Here is a 16,700-nt window from a genome sequence, read left to right as displayed (position 1 = left end):
CTTCAACCTAAAGTTTCCTGGATACGACGTATATAGGAACGACCTCACTAGAAGATCAGGAGGAACGGCCATCCTAGTAAAGAAGGGTATTAGACACACCAGTTACACTACTCCACCACTGGTCAACATGGAAGCCACAACAATAGAAGTTAACATGAGGCAAGGCGCAATAAGGATCACATCAGCCTACGTAAGACCACAAGACCCTTTAATGGACGATGACCTAGATGCGTTCCTAAACATCGCCGAACCATCCATCATAATAGGAGACCTGAATGCAAGATCCCCCAACTGGAACGACAGAGCTACGAACAGAAACGGACGACTACTAAACAGATACATAGAAAACAACGAAGACACAATGGCAATGGGCCCAGAAGAACCTACCCACTACCCAGGAAACGCACTTCCGACACACATCGACTTAGTTGTAGCCAAAAACCTAGGACTGCAATCAGAATTAATCACGCTGGACGAAGGATCAACTGACCACCACCCCATCCTACTAGAAATCGAAACATGGGAAGAGACAAACCCGCCAAAAAGAACAAAAAAGAAAATAAAGTGGACTAACTACAAAAGGTTAGTAAGTGAAGGAATAAACATAGTGCCAGTAATAAACAATCCAGAAGAAATAGAAGGAAAAGTCCTAGAGTTCGAAAATATCATCCAAGAGGCAATTAGAAACAGCACAACAGAGGAAGATGTCGAGATATTCATGGGAAGGTTCAAAGACATACCACAAGAAACACAAGAGTTGATAAGGGAAAAAAATAGAGCAAAGAAAACAGCAAGAAGAACAAGAAACAGAGTAGATAAATCCTGGGCAAATATTTTAAATAGGGAGGTCCAAACGGCCCTAAAACTCCACCGTAGCGAAAAATGGGACAACTTCGTACAAGAGATGGAAGAACAAGACTCAAACATGAGAAATGTCTGGAAGCTCCAGAAAATGCTGAGAAGCGACAGGAAACCCATCCCCCCACTACATGGAAGATACGGCATGGTATACACCATAGAAGACAAAGCAGAGGCGATGAGGACTACACTCGAAGATGAATGCAGACTGAACTTCCACCAAGACGAAGACGACGACTTCCTGGAAGAAGTCGAAGAACAAGAAGAAGGACCAGAAGACCCAGAGGACTTCATCCCCCCAACATCACCGGAAGAAATCAATGAACATATCAAAAATAGTTCACCGAGAAAAGCGCCTGGCCTCGACGAAATAACCAACAGAGCCCTAAAATATTTGCCCAGAAAAGCTATAGTGTATTTCACAAATATTATAAACGCAATATTAAGATTCAAGACATTCCCAAACAGATGGAAAGAGGCCCGTGTCATCATGATTCCAAAACCTGGCAAGAATCACACATTCCCACAGAACTACAGGCCAATCAGCTTACTTCCAGCGATCAGCAAGATAGTGGAAAGAATCATCCTCAGCAGACTGCAAGCGGAAACAACCCGACTAAATATCATCCCAGAGGCTCAATTCGGATTTAGAGCAGAGCACTCCAGCGAACTACAAGTCCTCAGGCTAACCGAGTACATAGCAGCCGGTTTCAATGATAAGCAGTACACTGGAGCAGCGTTCCTGGATGTAAGCAAGGCATTCGACAGAGTCTGGCACAAGGGGCTCCTATTCAAAATGCGGGATTACGGGTACAGCGGAGCGATGACGAGGCTAATCTCGTCGTACTTGGGCGGCCGGAGGTTCAGGATTCGGATAGGACAAGTCCTGTCCGAACTCGGAATCCCGGAGGCTGGAGTACCACAGGGAGCGGTCCTGTCACCCCTGCTGTACACGATATACACCGCAGATGTACCTAGAACACCAGGTACCCTCATGAGCCTCTACGCCGACGATACAGCAATAGCGGCCAAGCATAGAAACGCAGATATAGCAGTGACCAACCTACAAACTGCACTAGAAGAAATTGAAGCATGGTGTATCAAATGGAAGATAGCCATAAATTCAGAGAAAACACAAGCGGTTCTATACAAGAAAGGGAGACAGCAGCCAGAGGAACAATTGAGGGTGCAGAACAGGCCCATCGAGTGGAAAAACGAAGCCAAATACCTAGGAGTCATTATGGATAAAGGATTAACCTTCCAAAAACACGTAGAAGCCACAGTCCAGAAGGCCAACATAGCAAGAGCGAATCTAAGAGGACTCACAGGCAGAAAAAGTAAACTAACACTCAAAACAAGGTTAAGATTGATAAATAGTATAATCCTACCGGTATTAACTTATGCGTCTCTCGCATGGGGACACGTATGTAATACACACAAGAAGAAGATCCAAGCAGTCCATAACAACAGCTTGAGGGAGGCCGTCAGAGTCCCAAGATATGTAGCTGAAAGATTCCTGTTCAGAGAACTCCAACAGATGAGAGTCACAGAAACCATGACAGACAAGGCAAGGGTCAAATTCGCAGAGTTAGAACATCACCCAAATTACATACTGCGAGAGACGCTAAGATACGACGAGTTCCACCGATGGAAGCACAGACGCCCGAAACAACAAATTATAGGATAAACTAAAAGTGATAAGTGATAGTAGTGTGTTCGTAGCTCGAAACAAGTGCCGAAGATAGCGTTACCCACGAAGTCCAAGTACCACGACCACCTCCAAGGTAAGCAAATATTAGAAAATTAGAAGGGCCTTAAGCCCCCAAAAAAATTTATATAAAATAAAAAATGGCCAAAGCCCCCAAAAAAATTAAAAAAAAAAACCAAAAACACATAAAAATTAGAGCATCGAGTCATCGGGCGGGGCCCAGCAGGGCCCAACAGGGCTCAGTGGGGCTCGGCACGATGACTCGGGGCCCAAGCAAGCAATTTTTAGTACCGCGGATAAGTTATTAAGAAGATAAAGGCATAGAGCGCATCACGCTGGGCCTAGTTTTTTTGCATTCGATTAGGGTACCACAGTGGAATCTTATTACCCAGGGTTCCATTGTGAAGAGCATTTGGCTACGATAGTTGTGCCTCCATCGCGCATCAGCGTGCTATGGGGGGGAAAGGGATGGCCTGGGGCATTGGAGCGAGGTGGGGTGATCCCTGTATAACTCGGGTCAAAACACCTCGCCCCAATGACTTGTTACACCCGAATGTACTCCTTCGAGAGGGTGAACAAATCCCACAGGTCGGGTTAAATCAAATTGCTTGCTTGCTTGAATTTCAGTTGGGAGAAGGTCTTTAGAACGGCCTAGAAAAAGGTGGAAAGATGCAGCCAGATAAGATCTGGAAAAAAGGGGAGCGAGACAATCGGAAATAGTGGCGCAGGACCAACAAACATGGAAGGCAATAGTAAACAGAGCAAAGACTCACAAAGATTTGTAACGCCATTGATGATAATGATTTATAGTATTACTTTTTTTAATAATAGAATGGTGAGTATTTTTTGTAGGTTCATATTTTCATTGCTGTTATTCTATCAGAAAAAAAAATGTGAGTAATCAATTAGTCCTGTCGCCAGGGGGGGTACAACGGCCTCCTTAATTCAGATGGACTTACCCAAGTTTTTTTTATATATATTTTGACCCGTAGAATACGAATTTTTTGGGTAACAGTTGATCCGGATGTCGATAAGATTGTTATAGACAAAGAACTTGAGGAATTACATAACAGCGATTTCTCGCAAAACAAAACATCTTTTTGTATTTTTTGGGCCATTTTAAGCAAAAAATATTTTTACAAGTTTTTTCGTAGAATGCATAGTTTTCGAGATAACCGCGGTTGAACTTTCAAAAAATCAAAAAATTGCAATTTATGAACCCGAATAACTTTTGATTAAAAAATAAAGTAGCAATTCTGCTTACCGCATTTGAAAGTTTAAGTCAAATTATATCGGTTTTGATTATTTGCATTGCTAAAAATTAATTTTTTTGTTGTTAAACTAATCTATAAACACATAGTGTTTCCCGTGCCTAATACATACGTTTTAACGCATGCTACGTAGAAATTGCCTCGCTTGCACTTGTATCTACTCTACCTACTCGTTCGATTTTAAATGAGAAATCATAGAAAACATCACTCACATACTAGGTGTTTATAGCTTTGTTTAACAATAAAATAATAAATTTTTAGCAATGCAAATAATCAAAACCGATATAATTTCAAATGCGGTAAGCAGAATAGCTACTTTATTTTTTAATCAAAAGTTATTAGGGTTCAAAAATTACAATTTTTCGATTTTTGGAAGTTCAACCGCGGTTATCTCGAAAACTATGCATTCTACGAAAAAACTTGTAGGAATATTTTTTGCTTAAAATGACCCAAAAAATACAAAAATATGTTTTGTTTTGCGAGAAATCGCTGTTATGTAATTCCTCAAGTTCTTTGTCTATAACAATCCTATCGACATCCGGATCAACTGTTACCCAAAAAATTCGTATTCTGCGGGTCAAAATATATAAAAAAAACTTGGGTAAGTCCATCTGAATTAAGGAGGCCGTTGTACCCCCCCTGGCGACAGGACTAAATATTAAAAACATTACGCCATCGAATATTTATTTTAATAATTTTCATCATCTAATCGGCTTAGAAGCGTGGTCTAAAAAAATATCCCCTAATTTAATGGCATACATTTGACATTGACAGTGCTTTGTCAAAGACACACACGATTACCAATTGTGGATTTAATATCGCATAAACCCTAGTCTTAAATATTATTATTGCTATTATGATTTAAATTGTGTTAGTTTTGAACCCTTGTCAGTTGAATATGACATTTCTATTGTCGACTGTAGAGTAGAGACCAGTCACCAGTATAACTAAGGAGTAAATTATTTAATATAAAATATATTAAATTACAACAAAATTATATATTATTCTTCGTATTAGTTTCTACAGCTTGAATATATGCCACTTTGTCTTTTCTTTCTTATATTCTATGCTCTGTTTTTAAACCAGAACGAGTAATTAAAATTTACCGCGCAGTAATGCTTGTTTTTTCAAGATTCTTACATCAGTTTGTAGGTACATGTATTGATGTCGTTTTCTTATTATTCTGGTAACAAAAATTTTTTGCTTAGATGGCATTATACGGGGTGAATGGAAGCGTTGCTTTTTCTCCTATATTTAAAAAATTCTGTGGAAAAATTGGAGGGCTGATTTTGTTTCATACTCCTTTTGTATTATCCTGGAGGTATCACTAAGGTTTTGATTTTTGAATTATCCGAATATCTCTTTTCTTGTAAGAGTTGTAAATAAAAACACTGCTTTGAAGGTTTATTTAATTAATAATATCAAACGCACTAAAATTAACAAAACGAAAAAAAGTTAACAACAAAACAAAACAACTCGATAACGGGTATGTCCACCTCTTGCAGCAATGACTGCTCGCAATCTGTTTAGCATTGAATAAAGATGTGTTATCCTTGCCTGGGAGAAAAGCCCGATATTCCTCTACCAGGCCCATAACTGTACCAAATTTTCTGGAGGTCTAGGACGAGGGCGAATAGCTTTTTTAATTCATCCCATAAATGCTTAATAGGATTGAGATCTGGGCTGCATGTAGACCATTCTAATCTTATCAATCCAACCTCTATTTTATGAATCAATCAGTGTTTTTATTTACTAAAAATGGTACAGCTCTTACTCTCTTACAAGAAAAGCTATTCAAACAAAATCAGCTATTCCATTTTTCCACAGAATTTTTTAAAGTTAGGAGAAAATACAACGCTTCCATTCACCCCTGTATAATGCCATGCAAGCAAAATTTTTTTTGTTATCGGAATAATAATGAACGATATCAATACAGGTACCTACAAACTGGTGCAACAATCTTGAAAATCAGAGCACAAATAATAAAGTTATAAATTGTCAAACTTAATCAAAAATTTTGGGTGGCGGAATTTTGTTTCGGTGCACCGAGAGAAAAAATTCTTGACATAAAGAATTTTTATTAATATTTAAGAAAGATCGACTTGGCATATTGCTTAAGAAATATATCTTTGTATGTAAGATATAATTTTCTAAAATATTTCAAATAAATTTTAATATACCCAAAGAAATATATCTTAAACATGATTGAACTATCACTTTCTTGTAAACTGCAAACCAATTTGTCAGACGGAAATTATATTTGTCATAAGAATATATTTTCTTGGCATTACAAAACCCTTCTTTCTGAGCAATATTATTTCTCAGTAAGGAATATTGTTATCTTACCATTATTAATTATGTATTTAATGTTAAGAAATATATTTCGCAGATATAATTGTATATTTAGAATGAAGTTACATTTCTTAAAAATAAAGTGATATTACATAAGGCGAAATAAATCATTCTGTTAAGGTAAAATTATTCTTTATTAGATAATAAAAACAGGATATAAAACGTTAGATATTAACATAAAAATAATTTCTCCACTCTTAAGCCACTGGCTTCTATACAATAATAAAAGAATGGAGAGGAAAATCCAACTTCCTTAAGTTTTCCTTCTTTTTGGTAATAGCACTTCGTATATCAGCAATTACCTAAAAACAATACCGTTATGTAGAAAGAGTAAACTTATTTTAATAAAAAAAAATTTATAAGGATATAAGTACATACTCATTTTGACAAAAAGAAATACAAAAAAAAACAAATACACGGGCCCATATAAAAACTATTAATTTTTTGGTATAAGAACGGTAGGTATACCCCATTCCACGAATATACGACTCTCTTGGATTATCGCGACAACGAATATTTTACTGTGCAAAATATAAAGAACGAAAGTAAATTGCAAATTATATTGTTGTTCATTGTACTAATTATTAGAGTAAAATACTTTCGTACTTCTTATGTTGCACGCTAAAATATTCGTTGTCGCGATAATCCAAAACAGTCGTATATTCGTGAAATACACCATATCAGTAAAATAGTCTACAATCCAAAAACATTTCTTGGCATTTCAACAAATAATAATCATATTTAGTTCAAACATGGCTTTATTTATCCTACCATCTTTGTTAACTTTTTTCTTTTTGTATATGAAATATTAATCATTTATCTGTATAATATCACACACTAGACATTGTTTAGCTAAAATAAGAAGAAAAATACAACCAATGTAAAACATTGAAGCAGACATATATTGTGACTTTATTTATTTATAGAAACTAAAAGAGACAGCAAACCTAATCATTAAGAAATTTTATTACAAGAAAGTATTATTAGTTTACATCTTAAGTTATTTTATACCTATTAACTTATTCAGTTTTCGGCAATAAAAGTTCTTAATCGTTAAGATGTTTCTTTTAGACTAACTAATATTTCTTTATGACAAACAAAGCACACGCCATGTTTGATGCAACGTTGAATTGTAGGATTTCATATAGAAGACAATACATTCAAGAAACATATTATAGTTTATACCTAAGTATACACATTCTTATAAAGGAACTTACCTGTTTACAGTTCTACCATTTATGGAAGCCCCTATTTGGTTAATAGCTCCTTTCAATATTGTTCTGAAGCTTTATATTACATATATTATTCTCTCCGAGGTGGAAGTCGAAACGTCAATAAAATCATTTTTAAGTTAAATTGTGGCTTTTTTCCCAGTTAGAATACGATTCTTTCTTTCAGAGTTGTCCATCATTATAGATATCTAAAATGCATATAAAGATACTATTATGTTTCTCTTTGAACTACATATTCGGATATGCAACAATATTATTATTACATCTTAAATTATTCAATTTACTTTTATTTATTACCTATGTACATGTATATGTACCTTTAAACTATCCCTTAGATTTTAAAGAATACCAACAAATCCAAAATCCATCTATGAAAATGAACTAATGCCACGCCATCTTGTCAAACACTGAGAGTAAATCACAAATAATGAATAATGGTTACTGCGCAATTCTTTTGTGGAGAGCAAGTAACATTTCGGCATTAATGATAAAATTTTTATTTAATAACCACAGTTACTACAAAGGGTATTTCTGAAGAATTATTTCTTGTAGTTTAAAATATTTATTTTATTGCAAGAAAATTTCTCGTTCACAAAAAATATAAATATGGAATGAATTAACTTAAGAAACAAAAACTTTAGGATAAGAAAATTAAAATGTAACCATTAATGCATTTCTTCGTATTGAAGAAATTATCTGTAAGAAATTATTGAGTTGTTTTTATATATGTGAAGCGGTATGTTTAAATTAATATGATATGGTAACTTTTAAGAAAGGTAGCTCAAAGAAATCAGTGTTTTAGGAGAAAAGAAATTGTTCTCTCGGTGTGAGTGTATAATATAGTATGGATTACCTTCGAAGGCCGACATGATCAACCAAAAAGAAGGTGTATTTGGTGATTTTTCTAGATTTTTTTTGGGCGTGAATCTCTATTTTTAGTTTACTCCTCCTGGTTTAAAAACAAAGTATACAAAACTTTGAACACACTTTTAAGGTTCGGGCCAATGATGCGTTAAAGCGCTCTTCACCAGTTTACGAATTTAAACGTCGGCAAAGAGAGATAGAAAAAATACAGGGTGTCCCAGACTAATTTAGCCACGCTATATCTCTTAAACGAATAGAGATTTTCGAATGGGACAAAGAGTGGTCTATTCTACTTGTAGTACACTTTAATATGGCGTAGAAAAAAATCATCCCCTAAATATTCATCCCTTAGTTGTAACCCCTAACTTTAATTTTTTTAATAGCACCCTGTATATTTTTTTATAGTTTTGGATGTGGTCTTCTATCGTCTATTCAACACATTTTTTGAAAATAAAATCGGTTCGTAAATAACCAAGAAAATATCAGTTTAGTTTTGTTAATTATGTGTCCCAGACTAATTTATCCAGGCTATATTTCTTAAACGAATAGAGATTTTCGAATGGGACAAAAACTAATCTATTACATTTGTAATATACTTTGATATGGCGTAGAAAAAAATTATCCCCTAAATATTCATCCCTTAGTTACAACCCCTAACTTTATATTCTTTTAAATAGCACCCTGTAATTTAGGGGATGAATTTTTTCTACGCCATATAAAAGTGTATTACAAATGGAATAGATCAGTTTTTGTCCCATTCGAAAATCTCTATTCGTTTAAGAAATATAGCCTGGATAAATTAGTCTGGGACACACAATTAACAAAAATAAACTGATAGTTTCTGTGTTATTTACGAACCGATTTTGTTTTCAAAAAATGTGTTAAATAGACAATAAAAGACCACATCCAAAACTATAAATATACAGGGTGCTATTACAAAAATTAAAGTTAGGGGTTGTAACTAACGGATGAATATTTAGGGGATGATTTTTTTGTACGCCATATTAAAGTGTTTAGTCGGATAAACTTTGATATATGGAAACACTCGAACAGGGGCAGTTTTAATTATGGAACAGGTTAAAAATTTGGAACGGTCACACCATGAAAACGGCACATTTATTTTGTCCGACAGAACAGATTAAACTCTCATGCAAAAATCAGACTGCTATTTATCACCTGTCATAATTCCTGTCATTTGACATATTCTACATGTTCCACTCATTAAAACGCCCATTTGATGATAAATAGCAGTCTGATTTTTGCATGAGAGTTTAATATCTGTTCGAAGAGTTTGTCTCTTCTGTCGGACAAAATAAATGTGCCGTTTTCGTGGTGTGACCGTTCCAAATTTTTAACGTGTTCCACAATTATAACTGCCCCTGTTCCAGTGTTCCCTTATATCAAAGTTTATCCGACTAGACACCCTTAAGCTATTCACAAATTTTCAGCTTGCTATTAATCAACTTTTTTTTTCATAGGTGGGATCCAGACCTATATACAAAGCTACAAAAAATGTTCAACATGACCTCCCGAAACGGGAATCTAGATTCAACTCTTAGCCTCATTGGTTGTTGATGTAAGTTTTTCTTGTTCTCTAGATGCAAATCCACTAGTAGATGTTAGTGATCATATTTTCCATTAATTTTATGTTTCTTGCAATAAGTATATACCAAAGATTGTATGTCGTTAATCCCTGTTCATTGCCGTTTATTTCGCAGCCAGGACATTTTCTTTCGTCCCATCTCTCTTTCCTTCAATTTTACCCTCGACTATGATAATTTGACGGAACTGGTATTTTTCATTTCGCATGTTGTGACCTGGATACGTCGTTTTTCTTTTCTTGATGGTTTCGAAAAGTTGGCCTTCTTGGTCGATTCTTTTGACATCTACATTTGTGGCTTTCGCCGTCCATGCTATCTTTAGGATACGGCGATAAAGCCACATTTTGAAAGCTGCCAATCTGTTTATATCCTTCGTTTTGGGTGTCCAGCCCTATACGCCATATAGCAGCACTGACCATACGTAACACTTAGTAATCCTTAGTCTCAGTTGAAAATCGAACTCTGAACAGTTCAGTACCTTCCTGAATTTTACAAAAGCTTGTCGAGCTTGCTCAATGCGACATTTTACTTCCCTGTCCGATGCCCAGTCTTCAAAAAGCCCCGTTGTCAGATATTTAATGAGTTAAGATGTAAATTAAGTTACTTACTGAAAATGATGTTCAGTTTTGGTAATTGGAGAAAAACTTGCAATATTTCTTTGTAAGGTAGACAAAATACATGATTTTATACCATGTAGAACTTTTTAGACCAGAAATAAAACGAAGATGCAAGGCAGACAAAAGACAGTACTATCAAAGTATATGCAAAGAGATTGAGAGACATGATCAGAATAATCAGCCGAGAAATCTATTTAGAAAAATACGCTACTTAACAAGAGACTTCAAGGCCAGAACTTGGGCCATTGAAGACAACACTGGAACTCTGAGAACAAACAGAGAAGATATAGCAGACATGGAGATCGTATTGCAGGGACCTATATAAAGATGATCAACGCCAAGAACCTGTTAACCAAATCTCTGATGAGGTGGAAGAAGAACCTGATATACTTGAAAATAAAGTAAGACTCGTCAGTAAGCTCAAATATAATAAAGCACCAGGTCCAGATATGATAACAGACAAAATGCTCAAAGCCACAGAAGAAACTGGCGTAAAATTACTTCATCTACTCTGTAACCAAATATGGCATTCTAAACAATGGCCTGAAGACTGGACACAATCTACAATAACGACAATTCATAAAAAAGGCAGCTTCCATAAATGCGACAATTATAGAAATATTTCTCTTATATCACATGCCAGTCAAAATAATGCTACATATAATCAATGAGAGACTAAAAACATTCCTTCAAAGAGAAATTCCACAAGAGCAAACTGGATTTACCAAAGGTAGAAGTACTCGAGAACACAAAGTTGAATATATGACAGATAATCGAAAAATCTAGGAAATTCAATATTCCACTGTACATATGCTTTATAGATTATCGTAAGGCGTTCGACAGGGTCAAGTGGAGACACTTATGGCGAATACTAAAACAAGTAGGCGTACCCCAACACCTTATTTCGCTTATAACTGAACTATACGAATACGCTACTGGATCAGTTAAAGTGCTTGACACACTTTCAAACGAATTTCGTCCAGAACGGGGTGTCAGACAGGGATGTATACTATCTCCACAATTATTTAATATATATGGAGAGCATATTATGAGAAGAGCACTTGAAGGATGGGAAAAAGGCATCTCAATAAATGGTGGAAGGCCGAAGATCACGAGGAAGATCCCCAACAAGATGGATCGATCAAATTACAGGAATATGCAAAAGACCTATGCATGAGTTAAAAGAAATGACCAGAGCGACAGAGATCTTTGGAGACGGACAATACACGACATCACGTCGACCACTACACTCCCTCCGGGGGGTCAGGATTGAAGAGAGAGAAAACTTTTTATGAAGAATAACTTTTCTTGCTCAAAATTGGTAATAAAAAAAGTTTTCCTTATGTTGCCCACTTAGTGACACGCTGTACGAGTATACAGTGATGAGCTCTAATAACCGACAAAATAAAGTAAAAGACGAAAAATATATTGTTATCAGATAAAAAGAGATGAAACTAGTAGAGGTAAGAAGTTTAGCGATGGAAACCTATGCATTTACATTATATTGATTATTTCCCACCTTTAGACGTATCGGACGTGTTTGGCATCTACCATTGTGACAGTGATAGTTGACATCCACCTCTGATACGTCTAAAGGTGAGAAACAATCAATAGGTAAGTATAATGTAAACTAATAGGCTTCTATCGCTAAATTTCTCACCTCTACTAGTTTCGTCCCTTTTTATCTCACAACTTAATATGTTTTCCATCTTTAATGTTATTTTGGCGGTTATTAGAGCGCTTATCACTGTATAATGATCTTATAAACTTTTTTTGTAATATGAACAAAACTTCATATTGTTTGTATTCCAAAAATGGACTTACACATATTTTACTTAACTATAAACCACACTCTCATACTTTTGTAAAACTCCCACACAATTGAAAAACTGTTTTCGATAAGATCCTTTTCTGTTTACATTCGATAAAAAGAACTAGCCAAATAAGATTTAAAAATAGACTAAAAATACTAAGAAAACCGTAACATTCCCATTTCAACTAAAAACCATACAAATTACATTTATTTACAAAATAAATAGCAACAAATCGTTTAACAAAAGAGGCATAGTTCGCAAGAGACTGACATATGCACATACAGACTCTCAATAGCCGGCTTAGGACTGCAGCTGCGTTTTTGTCACCCTCGTACCACAAAGAGATTGCAGGAAGTTGTTGAAAGAGGGATATATGATAGGCGTTTATCTGCACTGAAAATATATGTAGAAAAGTCTCCTGGTGATGGGATCAAATAAAATAATGAAGTTTGGTACAAAGTGACCTGCCTTTTCAACACTGTATTATCCGGCCATATATTATTCGGGATGTCACCAAAACCCGATATTAGACTGCTTCTTTCACTGAACAGTTGGATGTGATTTATGTACATTCTAAGGGGGAAGATTCAATTATAAAAAGCCGCCATCTTAGTACTCATGACCGCAGTGACAAAATGTCTAAATTAAGTGGATGACACAATGAAATCAAGGCTTAATATATCATACAGTGGGGGTTGATGTTTAGGATTTAGGGTGGATTTTTATTTCTTTTTATTTATATAATTTTATTGCATGGCTTCAGGTTTCTAGAGAATGTTTTAATCGCTTAAGAGGGATCGTGCATTACAAAAACAAAATTATATTTTATTTTTAGTACAAATTATCACTTCCATGTAGGAACTTCTTCTTCTTCTTTCAGTACCATGTCCGAATATCGAACAATATCGATTATTGGCAATAATAACTTTGTTTACGGCCGCTGAAAACAGATTAGCGAATATCTTATAATACTATTCTTGGAGTTGGAGAAGAGCAATACCGGCGCTAAGGAATAAGGTGACCGCCTTCAAAACTAGCACAGCCTCCCCCCACACATACACATACTCGCACAACTCTAGCCATGGGGGACATGTGTGGGCATAATGGAACAGTGGGTCTCGCATGCATAAATATCAGACTAGTCACACTCCGTAATGGAGTGGTACCGATCTAATCCCCAAGCTACACCACCACCCCTCCCCATCACAGTACATAACGAATGGGAAGGCTTTGTACTGAACGTTACCTTGGATGACCTGGGTAATGGGACATTCTCTGTATTACTAAGTGGTTAAGCCACCTGATTTTACGGGCAGCTAGAAGAGTTTTTATTCACACATTCACACGTATACACAAGAGCATACACATGCGCACAAGCAATATGCTCTGCTTTTCACCATCACCTCTCACTTATACTAGTTCAAAAGGCTTTATCCAGTTCAATCTTCTAGTTTGCCCTGTATTGTTTGCCCTGTATAGTTTGATTGACTCCATATTCTCGTGCCTATGAAGTCGTTGCTCGTGAATTCCTGCCATCTTCTTGATGATTATATCCCTAATAGTGGCTCGACTTAAGACTTTCTAAAAATCCTAAAAATTTGTGTTCCGGGCAGCGAGGCACCGACTTAAGTCGGTGTCTTTCATCATCTGGCAAAACAACATCCACCAACATATTGCACAAATAGCAATTCCACCAGTGGCGTAGAATTTGGGATCGGTCAACTATTCACTGTCCCCTGTCGTACGCCTCTATTAGTAGGCAGGAACGTTTATTTATCATAATTTAGTAGGATGTACAGTACCTACACTTTCTGCAAAGTATGTGTTTTAAATTTTAAGTGACTTGGGTTAAATCTTAATATTTTGAGGTCAAGAATCTAGAACTCAGAGATTGGACATTTTTGATGAATCACCATGTATACTTTATTTAAAAAATTTAGGATATTTATATTAGAGAGATTTATAATTGCTTACTTTGTTTACTTTAAGCTAAAATTTATGTTCTTCTTTTATAAATGATTAAAATTTGTTTTTTGAATGTTGATTTATTGATAAGATATGTCAAAATATCGCTTTATCATTATATTAAACCAAAATTATCTAATTGTGTATATTACGTAAAATATTAATACAAACTAAATAACAACATTTCTACAAAGTTTAGTAGACATATCACTGTTTATTTGTTTTGAAATGTTTTAGTTTCGTTATCACAGATATTTTTAGCATTTTCCTGGATTTTGTGTACACCACTCCGGCCAAGTTGCTTCTGCCTTGAGGCCCCGTTGTATAAGCCTCTCTCTTTGAGTAGAAATTCTGGTAAATACGTCTTTTGAGTCAAAAATAGGAATATCACTCCATAGTCTCTCCGCCATAGCTGCAGTTCTCGGCCATATTCTTGTTTCTAAATCATCTACACCCACCTGAAAATAGATTAAAATTTTAAAATGCATCTCTTATACCACAATATGTTTAAAAAAATATGGGGATAAGTCAAGGGATAGCGCGCCAAGGGATAAACAAGATCCGAAAAAAACCCGCTGATTCTTAAAAAATTGAGCAACAGTTTTGTTGTTAACGTCAGCCCAGAACTCATATGGACCGGAAAAATGAGTAGCACCGTTGTAAAGTTATTGTTACGCGACATTTGGGAAATTCAAAGAATAAATAATATCATGAACAAAAAAAATTAATGAAAACTCTACATAATTTCCATTCGGGGAGAGTTTACTGTATATCCTGCCACATCCGGACCTGTCATATCCGGACCTCACCATATCCAGACGGTTCTACTGTCCGGATCTACCGAGATCTACCGAGAAAGGCAGTCCTGCTGTTGGTCAACGCACCCTCTTACCCTGACTCAGAAGAACTAAAGATGGCGAAATAAAGTGTCTTTTTTAACTCCAAATGTGACATCCCTCTGTCAGCCTATGGACCAAGGTGTTATAGAATCTATAAAACGTGTCTATGGATGAAAGTTATTGACGGCGTTGATTGCTGGAATGGATGAAAGAGAAAACGTTACAAAGTTTCTAAAACTAGTTTATTTATTTATTTATTTATTTATTTATTTATTTATTTATTTATTTATTTATTTATTTATTTATTTATTTATTTATTTATTTATTTATTTATTTATTTATTTATTTATTTATTTATTTATTTATTTATTTATTTATTTATTTATTTATAGTTAATACAAATGAGTATTTATTTATTTCTAAAAGGAGTAGACATGTTGGTTGGATGGTATGATGTGGGTGACTGCGTGACTCACGCATGGGATGACATAAAACCAATAACAATGGTAAGGCCATGGAGGAAGCCGACCACAAAGCATTTGATGAATGGACGGGAGAGAAACCAGAGGAAGGTACTAATGAAACTTCCAACGAAGAAAAGATTGCTGAACTGGTAAAAAAAACCTGCCGGGATATGAAAAAATTAAGGAAGACGGTAGTATTAACAAGTGGTTATGGTGTACAAAAATGATGATAAAAACTCAGACAACGAAGGGGATGAAAGCGCTGACAAAAATCCGGTTGTAATGAGCCACTTCAAGTGGTTCGAGGCTACGTTCGAGGCTGCTGTGCTACGTTCAAAGTCAAGAAGATAATTGTGCAAGTGACATGATGCTCTTAAAAAGGATGAGAGACATGGCTTCAAAAAAACGTCTATGTGTGGAAAGCGGTAGAAAATAACCGACCAAGTTTAATTTTTGTTTATAAAATTTTGTGGGCCCGACTTGGGCTGTAGTGCAATAGGAGAGAAAGAGAGATATCAAAATTATTAGACAAAAGAACCAAAATGGCTATCTACACATTGATTAAACCAATATAGTCCAGAAAGCCACTCCGCATCCGTTAGGAAAAATATTCTAATTCGGATTTTTTGCACAATCTTACTCAAAAAGGACTCCTTTTAACAAATTTGCATGTTGCCAGGACCAAAAGGTGGTCAAAAATTTTTTAAACGTTTTTTTTTTGTTTTTTTCCTAAAATTATTTTTTTTGCATGAAAAACAGATTTTTTAGGTTTTTCGGATCATTCCAAACAGAAAAGGTCTTTAGTGACTTTTCTCTAAAAATGATAGTTTTTGACATATAAGCGATTAAAAATTGAAAAATTGCGAAATCGGCCATTTTTAACCCTCAAAACCTATGTGAAAAACTAAAAATTTGAATGTTACCAAGGTAGATAGATATTCTTTAAACATCGATTGATGAAATCCCGAAGAGTTTTTGCAATACAATATTCAAAACTCCTTCGTTTTTTAATTGCTAATCAAGCGTGCGCGACACTATTTTCCACCGACAGTATGTTGCAAATGAAAGGAATAAATTCGTTATTTCGTAAACCGGCGACTTTAAGGAAAAATCCC

The 16,700-nt window shown here is 35.4% G+C and overlaps 1 protein-coding gene across 2 annotated transcripts in view; it reads right to left on the bottom strand.

Moving 5' to 3' along the window:
• Positions 1 to 14,412: 14,412 nt before the first annotated feature.
• Positions 14,413 to 16,700, bottom strand: part of LOC114325837 (probable beta-hexosaminidase fdl) — a 36,306-nt gene continuing 34,018 nt past the window's right edge. For both annotated transcript variants that reach the window (XM_028273967.2, XM_028273968.2), the window contains one exon: positions 14,413 to 14,740. In XM_028273967.2, coding sequence (XP_028129768.1) covers positions 14,540 to 14,740 — 201 coding nt within the window. In that variant the 3' untranslated portion in view covers positions 14,413 to 14,539. The remainder of the gene's footprint in view (positions 14,741 to 16,700) is intronic.

This window comes from Diabrotica virgifera, chromosome 4 (assembly GCF_917563875.1).
Source record: "Diabrotica virgifera virgifera chromosome 4, PGI_DIABVI_V3a".
NCBI lineage: Eukaryota > Metazoa > Arthropoda > Insecta > Coleoptera > Chrysomelidae > Diabrotica > Diabrotica virgifera.
This window is presented reverse-complemented; position numbering and strand designations above follow the sequence as displayed.